Here is a 17,925-nt window from a genome sequence, read left to right on the forward strand (position 1 = left end):
GAGACACTGGTTAGGTTGTGGGTGTTCCTTTGGAGTTGAGAAGGCCGGGGGAGGGACCTGATCGCGGTGTACAAAATTGAGGGACGCAAGAGTAGATAGGAACTTTTCCCAGGGGGCACAGATTTAAGGTAAGATGCAGAAGATTGGTTTAATATCTCATCCAAAAGACAGCACCTCTGACAGCTTGGCACTCCCTCAGAATGAACTGGTGTCAGCCTTGATGTTTTTTGTGGTTTGAACCCACAAGTTTCAGTTTGGTGAAAGTGTTACTAATTGAGCCATACATAGGTGAATGACCTGGGGAGTTTCCTTGGCATCCAAGCATGTGGCTCATTATACTCTGAACTTCGAAAGGCAGGAGATGATATTTCCATAATGAATGTTACCATGGCTCCCACTATTGACAATCTTCAATGGTCTTGGTTTTATTGGACTGCCTCCATTTTAGTCAATACACTGCTTTTGCTCTGCACCATAAATTACAGCCACCTTTCACTTTGATGTGGACGATTTCTTCACATAGATTTTCTTGAGCTATTTTTGGTTCTGTTGTTTTGTGTTACCTCACCTTCTCTGCCACAATTACTGCTACTAATTATGCAATTGCAACAGACTTTGGAATTGTGCCACGATCACATATGCCAGAAAGTTTTTAATGGATTGGTTCAGGAAAACACTTTCATTCAAACCACATTCCCCTCCCCTCCCGTCAGCAGTTGGTGCATAAGTTTTGTTTTTACCATTTACAGTTATTCTTTATTTGTCCCATTACCACCAATTTTCTTTTGCACAAATCTTTTGTCATTCTTGCCCTGCCAAGAGACTTCATTTCCCGTCTCTGTATTTGCTCATGAACTGTTAGATCTCTAATGATGAAAGGTGGTGGTCCTGAAACAATTAACTCCCGTTTCTTTCTTCCGAGACGCTGCCCATTTTGGATTTTCAGTACTGGAAATATTTTGGTTTGGATTTAGGATGGGAAGAATGTGTCGGTCGGATGAGATGAAGAGAGGGGGCTGCCGTGGAGCAGAAACGCCAGCATGAAGTCGAGTTGTTTTGGCTGCCTCAGATTCACGGGTAATGTAATCCTACATTGGAGAACTTCTGAACGACAAGTGCAATCCTCACATCGGACTGTTGTTTAATTACTTTCCGGCGGTTTCCAGTCTCCTCTGTGCAGACAGGGAGCTACTTCTTGTCTCGTACACCGACCGAGTGGCTGCGGCATGCAAACAGGAGCAGCATTGAACAACTTATTAATGATGATTCCCAGCCGAAGTCAACGGGAATAAAACGAATTCATCCCAATAAAGCCCAGATACCGAATGTTTCCGACGTTTTTTTTTGCTTCGGGTTTCCCCAACTTTCTGCAACCTTGGTTGAAGTCGCTGAAGTGCGCGCAACCTCGGCAGCAGCGCGGCGACGTTTTCCAATAGATACTTTTTTTGGATCGCTTTTCTGGACGACAGGATCTTTTAAAAAAAGGAGTAAGATGGGTCGGTCGAGTGCAAACAGGGAGAAAAGCTCGGGTCAACCTTCGCCACAGAAAGAGCGCGCAAGCCGAAAGAACCGTTAACTCAGGCCGGCTTCCCAGAGTACGCGCGAGCCCCTCGAGCTCTCTCTCCACACCCCCCTTTCCGGAGAGAGGGCAGGCAACTTGTCTGGATCACGTGGGGTTACCCCAACCGCCCCCGGATTGGCCAGATTCGAGCGTGACGTTCTAGCCGGCGGCGGCGGGCAGGCGCGCGCGGGCGGCGGTTAGGCGGCCATTTTCCGTTTCCGGAGTGGGTTCGCCACCAAACGCTTGTGGCGGCCATTTTCCACTGGAATGGTCAGTATTCAACCTCGGCACCGTTAGAGCATGCCTGATTTTCTGCGCTCGCTGCCTGCGTTTATTTGGACATTTACTCTCTGACCAAGGAGAAGTTGTTTCTCCCTCCCCCCTCTCTCTATTCGTGGGGAACGGTGGCCTCCGCTGTGTTACTGAGAGGAGTTGATTTGTGCCCTGTGCAGTCTCATGGTTGGCCAGCGCCCCCAACCCTCTAAACACCGCCTCCTCCTCATCATCATTCCCCCCTTCGGTGGTGTAGTTCTGGGAATCGTTGCAGATTGAGGCTGCCCCAGATCTGGGATGGTGGTGAATGTACTGTAAGATGAAGCGAGCCAGCGCTTTTTACGTGCAGGCTTTCATTTATTTATCTCCACAGGAGGGCTAGCGGACTCCCCGCAAAAGTGTTAACGCTCTGGGTGGGTGGGTAGGGTAAAACCTGTGGCTCGCTGTAATTCCACAACCACACAAGCCTCATCACCATCTCCCGGGGAGATTGATTGCGTTCCAGCTGCTAAGAGTTCAGTTCAAAGCCACATGAACCACATAAGCTGCATACAGATGAGGTAATAAGAGGGTACACAATTATTTGCACTGTTTATTACAACAAAGGAGGGGTATGTTGCATTCAACATGCAGTATGATACTGAGAATGTGGCCTGATTGCTGCACATACTACTCGGTGCTGTGTACGTTTGATTAAGATTTGAGATGCCTCGGAATGAGTGCAAACTGATTGATTGTAAATGTCTAACGGGGTCGTTATACTAAAAAAACCCCGAATATATATGGTTAAGCTTCGAGTGTAGTTTGCGAATGGTTAGTTTATTTGAATGCCTTTTTGAATTAATTAAATCCCAGGTATGGAAATGGCCTCGTTTTTCCGTCCATTTGTTTATGTTGGTCTGACCTAGTATAATATGAAATATTGCAAGAATTGCCGGGTAGGAATATCGGTAAGACCCAGTTATATTTTTGGGAATGGACAACAGAAGCGATCACTTTACAGTATGATGACTGTATGATGTGTTGATTGTTGGTTTTTTTGAGGTTCCAGTCCGGCCTCAGATACACTGGATATTTTGGGAAAGGAACTGTTTTGAAGGAAGTATTTATGTATTTCAGTTAGGAAAACAACAGCACTAAAAACTCAAATGTATAGTTCTGATGCTCCATTAGAATAGTTTATGTAAGTTTCAGATCATCAAACGTTTCTCTTTAGCAGGTGTGGCTTTCATAAAGAAGTTGCAAATAGATAAATGATTGAATCCTCTAATAACTTTTTCCCTTTACTGCTCCCCTGCTGAGTTAGCTTGTGACTGGATGCCAGTATCTTGCTCATTTGACTATTATGGCACCAGTGAACCTTTCAGACTGCAGATGGCATCACTGCCAACCCAACCTTTTTTGTGTGTCTGTGTGTGTCCGTGTGTGTGTGTACTTTCAGCACAAGTCTCTAGAAAGCGACCAAGAGACCTAATAATTCTCCTGTCTCCTCCCCCCCCCCCCCCCCCCCCCCCCCCCCACAGTTAGGGACCATAAGGCCTATTATAGCAACAAAATTCGAATAGGTTACTTTACATGGCCTAGGTATTTCACATGGAGCCTTTCATTAATATGGCTGTGCTATTTTGACTGAATTAGCTGAATGTGAATGTTAGGAAGATTGTAACAGTGCTTTCATTTAGCAATATTGATTTGGATGACTGACTAGCTGGAATTGGGTCAGTTGTGATTACAATTGATAAACCTGCTTATCTCAATGAATAAATCACACAAAGTATTCACCAAACTACTCACCAAACTGGCATTCTATGGTTGTTCTCGGCTGCAGAGTAGTAAATTGCAGTAACTTCATTGCAGTGTTAATGTAAGCCTATTTGTGACACTAATAAAGATTATTATTAAAATTTCTATTAGTAACCAAGTACCACTTTAACTTGGGAATGTTGGATATGTCACTTGTTCAGCCCACTTAACTGCAAAAGTTATTCCCCCTTTCTGCAGCAGACTGAGTATACAGCGATCATCATGATTTGTTGTTTTCACGAGAGATGTGTTTAATTGTGGAATATGACTGCTAGATCCAAAGTTGACATCCCTTGGAGTAACTGAAACTTTCATTCACCATGAGCCTCAGGAAACTAGTGGCCTTAATTACAAATAGATGGATAGATGATAGAGTCCGTGAAATCTAAAAGTGTTGATTCCTTTTTAATACATCAGTCTGAGTAATTGATTTAAAAAGAACTGGAAATACTCGGCACGTTAATCAGCATCTGTAGAGAGAAACAGAGTTAACACTTCAGGCTAATGACCCTTCATGAGTAATTTTGATTTTTTTTTTTTGTAACCACAATGAAGGTAGAGCAGTCTTTTTGTTGAGCTCTTGTGACGAGGATTGGAGAGTTTTGAGTTCTGTAAAGTTAAAGTTCCTGCCAGATTATATGTTGGGGATGCTTGATATAACAGATTTGTTGTGGGAAATTAATATAGCTGCTTCCATTTCAGATGCTCTTCAATCAGTGTTAATAAAACTTATTGACCCAGGTTTTCCGGAGGATTTTTAATTCCTGTGGCATAGGAACCCTTAAATGGCACAAAGGCAAGGGTAAATTATGGAATAAGTGATTTATAGTAATAGACTCTTCCCACTTTATTTCCTGGAACCTATATGCTGCTCTCATTACCTTTGCTGAAAATAAGGTTACTCTGGCTCCATTATAATTAGTGGTAATCATAACTTTACTGTGTTTAAACAGATTTTGCAAATGCAAGAAAATATGGGTAAACTGAGGTAGGCAAGATTGTTGCAATAGATGGCATAATTTATGCACATTGAGAAAAATATGGGTTATTGTAAATCTTGGGAGGGGATACATGTTATAGAGGAGCAGAACATAAAATAATTAGCAGCTGACCCAAGTATTGCAGAATAAGTAATGACTGCACTGCTTGGCATGCAATACATAAATTAAGTTTGTAAGACAGCAATAGGAAGTTGCAAAAAGGTAATTTGAGTAAAAACAAATTTTATAAATACTCATTTGTGATCTTACTCGTCAGCCAACAAGCTGTCAATTGAGTCTTGTTCATTATTGTCAAAAGCAACTGCAATATTAATTATTTCAACATCACTTGTCGAGTATTGAGATGGAGGATCAGCCATATTGAATGGCGGAGCAGGCTCGAAGTGGCCTAAATGGCCTACTCCTATTTTCTATGTATCTTTGGCATCAATATTTTCTCCAGTGTGCAGTATTTTACATGTCAAATCAAATGCTTTGTCCACTTACAAATTCTGTCCAGCTCATACTGTAATTTCTGAGCAGTTCAGATTCCAGTGTACCTCATAGTTTGGTATTATTTTAAAATCTGATCAAGTACATTGAGATTCTGAATCCAAGTCAAAACAAAAGTTTCCAGTTGAGATCCCTGCAACGTCCCAGTTAGTGCTTTCTATCATACCCTCCTCTCTCTTCAACCCACCCCCAACTCCATACCCTTTTCTATCCAGCGAATCTCTTGTCTATTCCCAAAATTAATCTGATCCCTGAAGCTTTTGAGCATAATTAATACCATAAAAACAAAATGTTGTGGATGCTGGAAATCTGAAATACAAACATAAGGTGATGGAAATATTTAGTAGCTCTGGTAGCATCTGTGGAGAGGGAAATTGAGTTAACATTTTCAGAATATGTCTCGTCAGAACCGAAGGAAGGTAAACGGGATGGGTTTTGTTGAAAGTATTTTGATTGGAATTTTGTAATATAACTTTGGAAAGATCACATTGGAAAACAGTATTTCACCGTTGTCTACAGGTGTAATTACATATGCAAAAGTTAGTGTCCACAACATAACAGAAAATTCTTAAACAATGACGGTGCTTAGATTTTAATATACGGCATTAAAGTAACTAGCAACTGATTTTGACTTTTGAGTGATGAAGATTAAATAATTTGGAATTAACTGCAGAATTTATGGTCCTTTATGTTGCGATTGATTATATTAATATAGATTTGAGGCACATTTATCAATTGAAACTATTTTTAAAGCAGTGTATTTTTATTTTTTGCTGCCACAAGCAGCAAAACATTTTAAAACCATCTGTCAAGTCAACCTTATTTTTACAGAATGGATCAATTCAAAAGACAGCATGGTAGCATAAGTGGATAGCACTGAGGCTTTACAGCACCAGGGTCCCAGGTTCGATTCCCCGCTGAGTCACTGTCTGTGCGGAGTCTGCACGTTTCCCCGTGTCTGCGTGGGTTTCCTCCGGGTGCTCCGGTTTCCTCCCACAGTCCAAAGACGCGCAGGTTAGGTGGATTGGCCATGCTAAATTGCCCTTAGTGTCCAAAAAGGATAGGAGGGGTTATTAGGTTACGGGGATAGGGTGGAAGTGAGGGTTTAAGTGGGTAGGTGCAGACTCGGTGAGTTGAATGGCCTCCTCCTGCACTGTATGTTCTATGTTCTAATCTTAAATTCACGCTCTTGGCTTGTGCATTTCCTATTTGTGTATGAGAGTAAATTGCATTTAACAGGTAAATTTGGCTGTCTGGTACAGAATTGACTGGCCGAAAGAAGACAACGAGTGGCAGTGGATGGAAATTATTCCGCCTGGAGGTTTATGACCAGTGGTGTTCTGCAGGAATCTGTTCTGGGACCTCTGCTCTGTGGTTTTTCTAAATAACTTGGATGAGGAAGTAGAAAGGTGGGTTAGTAAGTTTGCCGATGACATGAAGGTTGGTGGAGTTGTAGATAGTATCGAGGGCTGTTTCAGGTTACAACAGGACATTGACTGGATGAGAAGTGGTAGATGGGGTTCAACCTAGATAAATAAGTGATTCATTTTGGAAGGTCAAATCGAATGCTGAATACAGGGTTAAAGGCAGGATTCTTGGAAGTGGCTTTTCGGGGCAGCACGGTAGCATTGTGGATAACAAAATTGCTTCACAGCTCCAGGGTCCCAGGTTCGATTCCGGCTTGGGTCACTGTCTGTGCGGAGTCTGCACATCCTCCCTGTGTGTGCGTGGGTTTCCTCCGGGTGCTCCGGTTTCCTCCCACAGTCAAAGATGTGCAGGTTAGGTGGATTGGCCATGATAAATTGCCCTTAGTTTCCAAAATTGCCCTTGGTGCTGGGTGGGGTTACTGGGTTATGGGGATAGGGTGGAGGTGTTGACCTTGGGTAGAGTGCTCTTTCCAAGAGCCGGTGCAGACTCGATGGGCCGAACGGCCTCCTTCTGCACTGTAAATTCTATGAAGTGGGGGGGAACAGAGGGATCTTGGGGTCCACGTTCATTGATCCCTCAAAGTTGCCACCTAGGTAGATAAAGTTGTTAAGGAGGCGTATGGTGTGCTGGCTTTCATTAACAGGGGGATTGAGTTTAAGAGCCGCAAGGCTTTGCTGCAACTTTATAAAACCCTGGTTGGACCACACTTGGAATATTTTGTCCAGTTCTGGTTGCCTCATTATAGGAAGGATGTGGATGCTTTGGAGAGGGTGCAGAGGAGATTTACCAGGATGCTGCCTGGACTGGAGGGCATGTCTTATGAACAAAGGTTGAGGAAGCTAGCTTTACTCACTGGAGCTGACTTGATAGAGATGTACAAGGTGATGAGAAGCATGGATAGAGTGGATAGCCAGAGACTTTTCCTCATGGTGGAAATGACTGTCGCGAAGGGGCATAATTTTAAGGTGATTTGAGGAAGGTAAAGATCCTTTATTGTCACAAGTAGGCTTATATTAACACTGCAATGAAGTTACTGTGAAAAGCCCATAGAGGAGATGTCAGAGGTAGGTTCTTTACACAGAGAGTGGTGGGTGCGTGGAATGACCTGCCAGCGGAGGTGGTGCAGTCAGAGTCATTAGGGACATTTAAGTGACTCTTGGACACGCACGTGGATAGCAGTGAATTGAAGGGGTGTAGGTTAGATTGATCTTAGATTAGGATAAATGGTCGACACAACATTGTGGGTCGAAGGGCCTGTACTGTGCTGTACTGTTCTATGTAACATAAAAATGAACTGTAAAATATTCCATAAGTATCTAAAAGAAAAAGGTGAGTGAAGACAAATGTACGTCTCTTAGAGTCTGAAACGGAAAAATTTATAATAGAAAATAATAGAAATGCTCAGGAACCAAGGATCTGGTGGGAAGGAGGAATTGAAGGAAATTAGTCTTGCTAAATAAAATGCAGGATAAATTAATGGGACTGAAAGCCACTAAATCACCAGGGCCTGAAATCTACACCCCAGGGTATTAAAGGAAGAGAGAACAATGGAAATAGTGCATGCATTGGTTGTCATCTCCCAAAATTCTGTAAATGTTTGGAACAGTCCCTGTTGATTGGAGGGTGTTAAAACAGTCCTGCTATTTAAAAATATAGGGAGAAAATGGGATTACAGACCAGTTAGGCTAACATGAGTGGTAGGGAAAATACTAGAGTCAGTTATGAAGGATATGATAACAGGACAAAATATCAATGGAATTAGACAAGGTCAACATGGATTTATGGAAGGGAAATCATGATTGACAAAGCTGGAATTTTTTTGAGGGCATAACTAGCAGAATAGATGAGGGTGAACTGGTGGATGTGGTGTATTTAGATTTTCAGAAAGCTTTTAATAATGTCCCACAACAAGAGGTTAGTTTGCAAAATTAAAGCACATGGGATTGGAGGTAATGTATTGACATGGATTGAGAATTAGTTAGCAGACGGAACAGTGAATAAATGGTCCTTTTTTCGGAATGGTTCTTGGGGTCCCTCAGGGATCAGTCCTTGGGCCCCAGCAATTCACAATGAACAGCAATGATTTAGATAAGGGAACCAAATGTGATATTTCCAAGTTTGCTGATGATACAAAAGTTTGTGGGAATGTGAGTCGTGATGCTTCAAGCTGATTTAGACAAGTTGAATGAGTGAACAAATACATGGCAGATGCAGTACAAACTGGATAATTGTGATGTTATACACTTCAGAAGGGAAACAATGGTATTGTTTAAATGGGGCAAAATTGGGAAATGTTGAAGTATATAGGGTCCTGGGTGTCCTTGTACACCAGTCACTAAGCAAGCATGCAAGTACAGCGAACTGTTAGGAAGGCAAGTGGTATATTAGCCTTCATTACAAGAGGACTCGAGTACAGGAACTAGGATGCCTTACTGCAGCTGTACAGGACCTTGGGAAGACCGAACCTGGAGTATTGTGTGCAGTTTTGGTCTCCTTATGTTAGAAAGTATATACTTGCCATTGAGGGTGTGCAGTGAAAGTTCACCATAGACTGATTCCTAGGATAGCAGGATTGTCGCATGAGGAGAGATTCGGTCAGCTGGGCTGTATTCACTGGATTTTAATGCGAGGGGATCACATTGAAATGTATAAAATACTGAAAGGCCTGAACAGACTTGGATGCAGGCATGTTGTTTCTTCTGGGTGAGGGATATAGAACAGGAGTCACACTCTTTGGATACATTTAATAATCTTCATTAGTGTCACAAGTAGGATTGCATTAACACTTCAGTGAAGTTACTGTGAAAATCCCCTAGTCGCCACACTCCACCACCTGTTCAGGTACATTGAGGGAGAATTCAGAATGTCTAATTCACCTAGCAAGCACGCCTTTCGGCACTTGTGGGAGGAAACTGGAGCACCAGGAGCAAACCCACGCAGCCACGGGGAGAACGTGCAGACTCCGCACAGACAGCGACCCAAGCCTGGAATCGGACTGAGATGACTCAGAGAAACTTCACTCCGAGGCTGATGAACCTGTGGAATTCTCTGCCATAGAAGGCCGTGGAGGCTAAGTCACTAAGAAGCGAATCATAGATTTCTCAACTCCAAACATGTCAAGAGGTATGGGGAAGATAGCAGGAGGATGGCGTTGAGATAGAGAATTAGCCACGGTCATATTGAATGGTGGAACAGGTTTGTAGGGCCGAATGGCCTGTTTATGTTTCTGTTCGGGGCGTTGAAAGTTGTCTCAAGTTTGAAGCTTGATCTTCTGTTTCGTGTGAAGGAGTAAGGAGTCTTCTAATAATTTATTTTTCTTTGGGCTTTTTATTGTCCAATTATTATTGAATTAAAAGATTTGAGGTGTTGTTGACCTGGGTTAATATCCAATCACTGTATATTGATACATTTAAAAATTAGCTGAATGACTGACTATTAGCTGGACCACAGTTTATAGCGATTAATATAGCTAAGTCAAATACTATGTGGAACATGATTCTTGTATAAATGTGGAATATTCTAGAGTCTGTTGATTGCCTTTGGAAACTGGCTGAAATTGTAAATATAGAAAGATCTGGGGAGGGAACATGATGCTGTAGAGTTTACATGAACTATAAAACAAATTTGTTTGTATATAGGCCATCATTTAAGCAAGGGATGCTCCCCCAACGATGTCACAGGCCTCGATTTCTCTCACCTTGAAGCGGGATAAGGACCCGTAAAAATGCAGGTCATACCGGCCAATCTCTCGTCTAAATGTAGACGCAAAGCTGTTGGCCAAGATCCTGTCCTCGAGAATAGAGGATTGTGTGCCGGGGTGATAGGGGAGGACCAGACAGGGTTTGCGAAGGAGAGCCATTTAGCGGTGAACGTTAGAAGGCTGCTAAATGTGATTATGATGCCCTCCGAGGGCTGTGGGGGTGGTGGTCGCTTTGGATGTGGAGAAGGGCTTTGCCGGGTGGAGTGGCAGTGTCTGTGCGAGGTCCTGGGGCATTCCGGGTTGGGCGGAGTTTTGTGACCTGGGTCCGGTTGCTGTACCAGGCACCGGTGGCGAGCGTGCGGACGAACTGAGCGAGCTCTGATTATTTTAGGCTGCACCAGGGGAGGAGGCAGAGATGTCCACTCCCCCCACTGTTGTTTCCCTTGGCTGTAAGCCACTGGCGATGGCCCTGAGAGTGTCAAAGTACTGGCAGGGGATTTTTACGGGGGTGGGGAGGGTGGAGCATAGGGTCTCGCTATATGCAGATGACCTATTTTTGTATATTTCTGACCCGCGGAGGGGGATTGGAGAGATTATGGGGATCTTAGGGGAATTTGGCTGGTTTTCGGGGTACAAATTGAATATGGGCAAAATTGAGGTCTTTGGATTCAGGCGAAGGGGCAGGAGAGGAGATTGGGGGGATGCCGTTCAAGGTGGTGGGAGGGAGCTTTCATTATTTGGGTATCCAGTTGGAGCGGGAGCAGCTACATAAACTGAGTTTGGCTCAGTTACTGGAGCAGATAAAGGGGGAATTCAGAAGATGGGACATGCTCCCATTGTCACTGACGGGGAGGATGCAGACAGTAAAGATGACTATTCTCCCAAGATTTTTTTATTTGTGTTTCAGTGCCTGCCTATTTTTATCCTGAAGGCTTTTTTTAAGAGGGTGAACACTGTGATCTCTGGGTTCATGTGGGCGGATAAAACCCTGCGGGTAAAGAAGGTGCTGCTGGAACGGGGTCGAGGAGAGGGGGGGGGGCTTACTGAATTTCAAGAACTATTACTGGGCGGTGAACATAGCAATGGTGAGGAAGTGGGTAATGGGGGAGGGGTCGGTGTGGGAGAGGCTAGAGGCGGCCTCATGTAGGGGCACAAGTTTTAGGGCACTGGTAACTGCACCTCTGCCGTTCTCGTCAGCTTGGTACTCCACAAGCCCGGAGGTAGTGGCAGCCTTGAGGATGTGGGGATAGTGGCGGAAGCACATGGGAGTGGAGGGGCCGTCGGTATGGACACATATTTGTGGCAACCACGGGTTTGCATGGTGGGGTGGTTGGATGGGGGGTTGTGGAGGTGGCTGCGAGCTGAGATCGAGCGGTTTGGGGACCTGTTTATTGACGGCAGCTTTCCGTGCTTGGAGGAGGAGTTTGAGCTGCCTGGGGGAATGGGTTCCGCTACCTGCAAGTGAATGACTTTGCACAGAGGCAGGTTTCGACCTTTCCGCACCTACCGCCCCAGGGGATACAGGACAAGGTAGTGTCAAAATGGGAGTGTGGGAGGGGAAGGTCTCAGAAATTTATAAAGAACTCATGGAATCCCAATAGGGAGGAGGTAAAACGAAAATGGGAGGAAGAGTTGGGCAAGGAATTAGAGGCGGGATTATGGGAGGATGCCCTGAGTAGAGTTAACGCGTCCTTGTCGTGTGCCAGGCTTAGCCTGATACAATTCAAGGTAGTCCACAGGGCTTGTAATGACCTGTATGAGCAGGTTCTTTGAAGGTGTGGAGGATAGTTGTGGATGGTGTGTGGGAGGTCCGCAAGTCATGTCCACATGTTTTGGGCATATCAAAGCTTCAGGGATTCTGGCAAGGATTTGCCGACGTCATGTCCTCGGTATTGAAGCTACGAATGGTTCCGAGTCCAGAAGTGCCGATTTTTGGTGTGTCGGAAGACTCGGGAGTCCAGAGGGCGAGATGGGAAGATGTGTTGGCCTTTGCCTTCCTGGTAGCCTGTAGCGTGGAGGGACAGATATGGAGGGGGGGGGGGGGGGTGTGGTTCGTTGAGGTGGGAAATGGGGATGGAGGAACTGTGTATGTAAGCCATGTTGGCTGGGTCTGGTTTTTGGGTGAGTGTTATTTATTCTGTTGTTTTTTTCTCTTGAAAATCATTGTTAAAAATTATATATGCCGTAATCAAATATTTTCAAAAAATAAACATGGGCCAACATTTCATGGCCATCTCTAATTGCCCTTGAGAAGGTGGTGATGAGCTGCCATCTTGAACTGCTTCAGTCTATATGATGTAGGTGCACCCACAATGCTGTTAGGGTGTTCCAGGATTTAGACCTGACATCAGTGAATTAGTGATGATATTTCCAGTCAAGATGGAGTATGGCTTGGAGAGAAACTTGCAGATGGTTGTGTTCCCAGGCATCTGCTACCTTTGTCCTAGATGGTGGAGGTCATGGATTTGGGAGGTGCTGTCTGAGGCGGCTTGTATGGGTTCCTGCAGTGTGTCTTGTAGATGGGTGCATGCTGCTACCATTATTTATCAATGGTGGAGAGTGAATGTTTGTGGTGAAATGCCAATCAAGCAGGCTTTGTCCTGGATGGTTTCAAATCTCTTGAACGTTGTTGGAACTGCACTCATCCAAGCAAGGGAAGTATTGTAGATTACATACAGGATTTGGGGGTCAGCAGGTGAGTTATTCACTGCCGGATTCGTAGTCTTTGACCTGCTCTTGTAACCACAGTATTTATAGTCTATTTAAGTTTCTGGTCAATGGTAACCCCCAAGATGTTGATAGTGTGGGATCCAGTAATGGTGCACCAATGAAGGTTAAGGGGTCATAGTTAGATTCTCTCTCTTTGGAGATACCTGGCACTTGTGTGGCACAAATGTGACTTACCACTTGACAGCCCAAGCCTGAATATTGTCCAGGTGAAGCTGCATTTGGATATGGGCTGCTTCAGTCTCTGAGGAGTTGCAAATGGTTCTTATCTTTGTGCAGTGATCAGCAAACATCCTCATTTCTGACTTTATGAAGAAAGGAAGGACACTGATGAAGCAGCTGAAGCAGGGTCGAGAACACTACTCTGAGGAATCCCTATAATGATGTTCTGGAACGGAGATGATTGACATCCAACAATCACAACCATTTTCCTTTGTGCCAGGTATGAGTCCAACCAGCAGAAACGTTTCCCCTGATTCCCATTGACTAATTTTGCTCAGGCTTCTTGATGCCATACTCGATCACAAGCTGCCATGATGTCAAGAGTAGTCATTCTTGCCTCACCTCTGGAGTTCAGCTCTTTTCTGTTTTGTATTTTTGTGATGTACTGGGAAATCAAGCTTTATTTGTAACCCACCATTTTCCACCTGCATGTACATGTAAGTTCAGTTTCCCCAATATTTTGTTTTGCTTAAGTTGTCTGAAATTTGCTGGGTGGTTGCCATATTAATAAACAGCATTAGAACATAAATGTGATGTCACATGTGTTTTTAGTGAAATTCATAAAGAGAATCGAAAGAGAAAATGCTGGAAAATCTCAGCAGGTCTGGCAGCATCTGTAGGGAGAGAAAAGAGCTAACGTTACGAGTGCGATGATTCTTTGTCAAAGCTGGTAATTTACTTTTATCCACAAAGAGAATGTTTAATTTTGGACCATGATTTTTTTTTCTGAGATAGGAAACTAGTCAATTTTAGGTCTTTTCAAGAATTGGATCCTGTTCTCCTGCCTTAGTAACTCAGTGCACCAGCAATGTGGAGTAAGGAACAAAGACCAGTGTCTTTGTGCAGCATCTGGTGGCAGGTCTGCTGAAGCAGCAGACAGGGAAGGTGGATTGGTCATGTTGCCTCTAGACCAGAGGTGTAAATCGGCTAAGCCTTCTGTTGTTAAATTCCAGGAAGGACCTCCATTCAGTTTTTCTGGTTTGAGGAAAGGAAAGAAGTTTGTACTCAGTCATGTGGGTGATAATAGTGCTTTGAGTGCATATGATCTTCACCCAACTTGAGTTTTTGCTTTATTTGAGTGGGCAGGAAAACCAATAAAATATTTATTTTAATAGACTGCGTGCTTTACAGTAACTACATTTTAATTATTATTTCATTTCTGAAGCATCCTCACAGGATTGGCCAACATCACAGTCAGTAGTAGTTTTTTTTACAATTGGAAATATGCAACAGTAAACTGTCTCAGTCCAACATCCCATGCTCAGGGTTATGAGCCAAGGCCAATGGCAGAGCTTGGGAACTTTTCACAGTGATTGCAGAAACGCTGGAACCTCGAGGGACAAATGGCTGCTTATAGGCAGAGGATCCTTTGGGAAGAATACCTGTGTTTCCTTTAAGCATAATGAGGCAGGCAGCAGGAAACCACCATGTATTCTTTTCCCTAGTCATATTGCTCATGGTTGGCAAATATAAGATGAACGATGAAACTGGAACCAACAAAATGCTTTGTATTATGTCTGGCTGGGGGGGGAAGCCCTTTCAGATCAACAACATGCAAAATCCTTGCTGAAAACTGGTGAGAAAAGGGATGTGGAATGTATGGACATGATGAGAAGGGGAAGCTGGAAAATGTCAAGACAAATGGCAAGGTATAGCCTGGACGTTTACAGAAATAATATGGAGAGATTGTGGTAATTTTGAAAGTTATATAAGAGTTATTTATGCAGGTGGTGAACCAAGCCAAAGAGGCATTGCTATAATGTTGCCTAATGTCACAGTGTGATGAGAATTGACCAACACAGTGACAACTGCTAAAGGTGGTTCTCCATGCTGATCTAGTGGTGGTATTATAAGCAATGTACATGTCCACACTAGAGCATGTGGATGAAGTGGACATGGGAGTACCAAAACTAGAAGAACTTGTATTAAAAAAAAAAGTATTGGCGCTTATGAGGGACTGGAATGCTGTAGTCAGTGAAAGCAGATGTGGAAAAGAAATTGGAAGCCATAGGCAGGATGTCAAAAACCGAAGGATGTTGAGTTCAATTCCTTTTCATTTATTTTCTATCTGTAAATTAATTTTGGATACATGGCTTGTTCAATAAAACATATACATGAATATTAATATTCAAAAGAAAATTAGCCTGTTACAAACTTTATTTAAAATATATTTAAAACCATTCCAGTATGTTAAATAATCAGCCAGAGTTCCATCATTATATCTTCCTCCATACATCAAATTCCTGTTAGAGAACAACAAAAACAAGTTCAAGAACCGATTAGTCCTACGGCTAAGGGATTGTAGATTGTAGCCTTTTTGCTGAACATATCTAACAGTAATTCTCACTGTTCATAACATTCTTCACTTCAAAATTACTCAAGAACAAATTTTGTCAAGAAAGATCTGCTCATCAAAAACCCTGACAACATGTACTTTCATAAGACAACACTGCTGGGAGAGACATTCAGCAAGGATGGGGCACTCTACAGTTATGTGGAAGAGTTTCATGATTGTGGGATCTGCACAAAAGATTGACTTTGAGATAGTGTGCATATCCCTTGACTACATTGTTGCCCCCGATGCTGATTTTAACTTGACCAAACTCTCATTCCATTTCCCATCAAGCTCTGATTCTAACTTGAGCCAAACTCTCACCCCAATTCGGCTTATTCATACTTGATACCTAGATACTTGTACCTGGTAAATATTTCAGTATCCCCATCATGAATCTTCACAGGAACAATATCATTAACTTTCCTAAAGCCTATAACTCATTGTTCCACCTTTTCATTCAGTTTAACAAAATTATTACATAATTTTACAGACTTCTGCACTGAGCTCCTGTAGGTTAGTTTGTTCTCCGATTAGGCCAAAAAGTACCATATCAGCAAAATTTGGGATCATTAGGTTGTGTGCTCTGCTTGACAGTCATTCGTATAGAAGATGAAAAGCAAAGGTGAAAGGAGGATCCAATATTTGTTAACATTGGCTCTGAGTAGAACCCAAAGACTTGTTACCTGTTGGATGCTGATGTGAAGGACATCACTAGTCCAAAGTAGGAGAGTAGGATTAGCATTCAGATTTTTCAATTTCTCAATCGCTTGAATGGTTGCACAGGTATGCAAAGTTGATGGGAAATCCACAATATTGGCGTGAACATAGTTGCCTAATCTATCCAAATGCCATTGGATGAAATGGATCACGGTCATATCAGCATTTCCCACTGATCTATCAGGTTGATAGGGAAACTAACTGATCAATATGTGGAACAAGAGGATCCAAAAGATGTTTAATAACAATCCACTCAGCACTTCATGACAACTGATGCAAGAGCAACTGGTGGGTAATTGTTCAGCTCAACAGGCCATTATTTAGTACCCGGAACAATGAAGGCTGATTTCCAACATTAAGGAATGTATGCGTGCCAAACGATTTCTGAATGATCAGAGAGAAAGGAGCTACTAACTGACAAGCACATTATTTCAGAATTTTTCTGCTAGTCTTATCTGGGCTGCATGCTTACTTTGGGATTCACACATTTGAATTGCTTCTCTACCTCTCATTTGTTGTTGATAACAACTAATTCATGAAATGGAAGCCTGCTGAAAAATCACAAGTTCCCCAAATTCACCATTGGCTAAAATATCTATTCCATTCATTCATAACACCATGAGAATTGTTTGCAGACAAAAAAAAGGTAATTTTTCTTTACTGTGATGCTTGACATTTTATGGAATTATTTGTCCTAATACAATTATGTAGCTTGTCTCTGTACACATCTTTCACATTCTGGACTTCTGTTCTCTGTATTTTTTATTTAAGTTTGTCTTGGCCCCCAACACTAAATGCAAATTTGTCTTTTCTTCTTAATTACTTTTAAGTCCTTTTTTAATTTAAGATATCTAGTTTAGATAAATCTTAATTATTTTTGTTTGGACAGTAAACTGTTTGCAAAAGATAACAATTTATATTATCTGTGGTGCTGTTTTTTTCATCCTGCATAAAAAAAGTATCCCAATTCATGTTATCAGAACAAGTTTGCAGATCTTGAATCGCCACATTATCCTAAACTTTAATCACATTCTTGGCATTTTTAGTTTTTGTTGATATTTAAGGAGGAAGAGGCACAGATTTTTTTTTTTTTAAATTTAGATTACCCAATTATTTTTTTTCCAATTAAGGGGCAATTTAACGTGGCCAATCCACCTACTCTGCACATTTTTGGGTTGTGGGGGCGAAACCCACTCAGACACGGGGAGAATGTGCAAACTCCACACGGACAGTGACCCAGAGCCGGGATCGAACCTGGGACCTCAGCGCCGTGAGGCGGTTGTGCTAACCACTAGGCCACCGTGCTGCCCCAGAGGCACAGATATTTAAGGAGGAAGAGGCACAATGTTTAGGGAGGCCAGGTATGACATGTAAAAGATGGAAGGTACATTTGACATGTGGCTCAAGCATAATAGACACTTGGAAGTCACTTGTGGATCTGAAAAGGTGCCAAATTATCCTTGTCAAGCTGCAATATTGGAATAGTATAAATTCCTGTGTCTACCCAAGTGCAGACACTAAAACAGATCATAGTTTAGTTGTCATGAAAGTAATAATTCAGCTGAAAAAAATTAAGGTGAGAAATCAAAAGCTTGAATGGGATAGAAGGTGGAGGGCTCTGAGGGATTAACTTTCATGAAGCTGTAGATAAAATGTTAAAGGTTAG

The 17,925-nt window shown here is 42.7% G+C and overlaps 1 protein-coding gene across 10 annotated transcripts in view; it reads left to right on the forward strand.

Moving 5' to 3' along the window:
• The first annotated feature begins 1,715 nt into the window (after positions 1-1,715).
• znf618 (zinc finger protein 618) overlaps positions 1,716-17,925 on the forward strand; it is a 144,116-nt gene continuing 127,906 nt past the window's right edge. For 4 of the 10 annotated variants that reach the window (XM_038782378.1, XM_038782382.1, XM_038782384.1 and 1 more), the window contains exon 1: positions 1,716-1,831. Coding sequence is in view for 2 of the 10 variants with exons in the window: in XM_038782385.1 (XP_038638313.1) it covers positions 13,385-13,427 (43 nt within the window). In the remaining 8 variants the exon portion in view is untranslated. The other 6 variants (XM_038782379.1, XM_038782389.1, XM_038782385.1 and 3 more) reach the window with 5 other exon arrangements.

This window comes from Scyliorhinus canicula, chromosome 21 (assembly GCF_902713615.1).
Source record: "Scyliorhinus canicula chromosome 21, sScyCan1.1, whole genome shotgun sequence".
In the NCBI taxonomy this organism is placed as follows: Eukaryota; Metazoa; Chordata; class Chondrichthyes; order Carcharhiniformes; family Scyliorhinidae; genus Scyliorhinus; species Scyliorhinus canicula.